Source organism: Ananas comosus, linkage group 16, assembly GCF_001540865.1.
Source record: "Ananas comosus cultivar F153 linkage group 16, ASM154086v1, whole genome shotgun sequence".
NCBI lineage: Eukaryota > Viridiplantae > Streptophyta > Magnoliopsida > Poales > Bromeliaceae > Ananas > Ananas comosus.
In genome coordinates, this window is record NC_033636.1 from 10,274,301 (window position 1) to 10,277,543 (window position 3,243).

Here is a 3,243-nt window from a genome sequence, read left to right on the forward strand (position 1 = left end):
TGAATTCTCGAAATTTTAAGAAAGCCTATACAAAGAGCTTAAATATGATAGCTGTTACCATACATATTACATACCATATATATATTATATATATATAATGGCAATATCCAATATACGTAACATATATAATTAGTATAGATACGGTATGTAATATATACAGTAACAATAGCAATATCCAATAGTAGAAACAATCAAAAGTGAAAAGCCAATCAAACACTCAACACTTCAGAATTCAAATAATCATATTAAGAAAATGGAAACAAAAGAAGACCATGAATAGAGTACAAAGTATAATTTGAACAAGATAATTCCACATTTGGTCTACATGATAAATGCCAAGCTCTATACATTCATTACCCTGCATCTAGTCTCTCTCTTCCTCTCTTTATATGTAATTTATCATTCAAGGCCATTTTATTCACAAATACAATATTGTAAATTGTAACACAAAACAAACTGAGAGAACCCTCCCCCAACAATCACAGGCCAAAACCAACGAAGAATTCGATGAAGAAATTAAGAAAAGATTACTTAAAAGTAAGTAAACTTGATCAACACCAATTACTATTTGAGCTCATTGAGTGTAGGAGGAGGATTGAGCAACGGTTTTTTCCTTTCTTAAATAAAGAATTAATAGTAAGGAGGAGGAGGAGGGTGTGAGGCATAGGGGTGCGCAGGAGGCGGCGGCGACAAGTAGTGGTAAACCGGTAATGTGGTCGGCGGTGGCGGTGATAGGTATCGGTCTTCGGGGGACACTTCTGAGTAGGGCGGCGGTGGTGGCGGGAACTCGCATGGCGGAGGAGAAGGTGGCGGTGGCGATGGCGATGGCGGAGGCGGAGATGGCGGTGGAGGAGATGGTGGAGGTGGAGATGGCGGAGGCGGTGATGGCGGAGGAGGGGATGGCGGAGGCGGAGAAGGTGGCGGCGGAGAAGGCGGAGGTGGCGACGGAGGCGGAGGAGAAGGCGGTGGCGGCGGAGGGGAAGGAAGGATGAATTTCTTGCATTTGAAGGCATCACAGTCGACATGATGGCTGTTGAAGAACCTGCACTGGCTGTCGGACCGCTGCGCTGGCCGGTCCGGAATACAATTCTGCTGATCGCTGTACGCCGGAACATGCAGGCAAACCGCCGGCTCGCCGGTCAAGAAGTTATACGAGTAGGTAAAATTCTTCAGCCGCGGGAGATGGCATATCGCCTCCGGTATATCACCGACGAGCATGTTGTGCGCGACGTCGAGCTGCTCCACACTCGTGAGCGTGCCGAGAAACTCCGGTATCGGCCCCATCAGCTTGTTGTAGCTCACGTCGAGCACCGTCAGGCTCTTCAACAGTCCCAGCTCCGGGGGGATGCACGAGCTCAGCCCGTTGTTCATCAGTATGATCTCGTTCAGGGTCTTCGACATGTTCGCTATGCTCGCAGGGAGGCATCCCCCGAACTGGTTGTTCGCGAAGACGATCACGGACACGGGCGAGTTGCCGATGTTGTCCGGGATCTCGAACTGGAACCGGTTGCTGTTCACGAACAGCGCGTCGAGGGGCCGGTCGAAGAGCTCCTTCGGCACTGCCCCCTCGAACTCGTTGTAGCGGATGTCGAGGTATTTGAGCGCCGGGAGGCGGAGGAGCACTTCGGGGAACTTCCCCGCGAAGCGGTTGTTGCTGAGGTCGAGCTCGTAGAGGAGGTGCAGCTTGTCAAATTCATGCGGGACGGTGCCGCAGAAGCGGTTGGAGTTGACGTGGAAAAGTGCGAGATCGGTAAGGAGGCCAAGCTCCTCGGGGAGGTACCCGGCAATGTCGCCGTGGTTGAGGTCGATCCCCGCGACGACGGTGAGGTAGGGGTCGACGGGGGACGGGGCGCAGTACACCCTGGTGTAGCTGCACACGTCCGGGCCGGCCCAGTTGGCGGTCAAATTGTAGGGGTCGGAGAGGATGGCGTGTTTCCACGCCTGCAGCGCCACGTAAGCGTCACGCAGGTGCGAGTTCGGGAACTCGTAGGAGGGGTCAACATAGACCCGCTCGCCGCGGTCGCCGTTCTCGTCGAGGTAGTACAGCAGCTGGCGCCGCCGAATGTATCCGGCCTCAGCGTCCGTGAGGCCATAGCTGGTAAACCCCGCGGAAAAAGGAAGGAGAGAGAAAATAAGAACCGAGGAGAACACGAGTGCGACGGCGGGGGCACGGAGAATGAACCCCGCGGCGGCGGCCGGTTTATCCTTCCTTTTTCTCATCTCATCGTCAGAATGCGAGAATTGAATATTCAGATACAGATTGGACCGGTAAAATAGAACGAGAGGGGGAGGAAAGGAGCGGGGGGAAATAAACACAGAGGGACAGCTACATCACAGCTCAAAGGCTAAGAACGTGATTTAAATAAATGTTGTAATGGACGGTTACGATGACTTGTCCACACTATTCTACAAGGCTTATTCAAATGTCGGAGTTGCCACCCACGAAGGATTAATAATATATATGTTAAAAAATTAATATAATAATAATAATTATGTTAAAGGAAGTGAGAAGAACCGCGGAGACTTCATACAATGGGCTTTGAATCGTATTCGGTTCAAACTAAGAAGAGGGGTTTAAGGGATTGGAATAAACGATAAGGAATACAGGGATAAATAATAAATTGCATTTACTACTCCCTAAACTTACAGTTTAGTTTCATTTTAATACTCAAATTTTTAAATTTAAAAATTAAAAATCTCTTATTTGGCTACATTTGGTTTATAAATATTTTCTTATATCATAAATCTATATATATTCTCCATTCATCTCACACATTTAAATAGTATCTAAATTTAAAAAATACAGGAAAAATAACTCAATGGATAATAGAATTGAAATATGAGAGTGAATTAATATCTAAAGTTGTGCCAAATACAGATAAGCATTTTTTTCTTCTAATAATAAATTATTAAGAGAAGACTATAATTTTAAAAATTCTACAATTTAAATATCAAGTTTAAAAGTTTTAAAAGGAAGTTTAATTGGGACTTGTGGGTGCAATTTTTCACCTAAGGGGTGTATGGGTGGGGCCCGCATAGAACGTGTATGTATGTATCTAACGCGCTTAGTGGGAAACCACTCTAACGTAAGGAGCTAATAATTTTATTTTTTTTACAATTTTTTTTTATTTTTCCGCTGACTAATAAATATGAAATATAGGATTGGTTGTTTATTTGTCTTTTATAGATTTTATTTATTTATTTATTTTTGTTTTAGGTGCATAAATGGGGCTTTGTAATTTT

At 45.5% G+C, this 3,243-nt stretch overlaps 1 protein-coding gene across 1 annotated transcript; it reads right to left on the minus strand.

The window, feature by feature from the left end:
- LOC109721938 (leucine-rich repeat extensin-like protein 3) lies at positions 225 to 2,450 on the minus strand. Its single transcript, XM_020249766.1, has one exon. It carries the CDS (start codon positions 2,218 to 2,220, stop codon positions 631 to 633), a length of 1,590 nt encoding a protein of 529 aa, XP_020105355.1. The 5' UTR covers positions 2,221 to 2,450; the 3' UTR covers positions 225 to 630.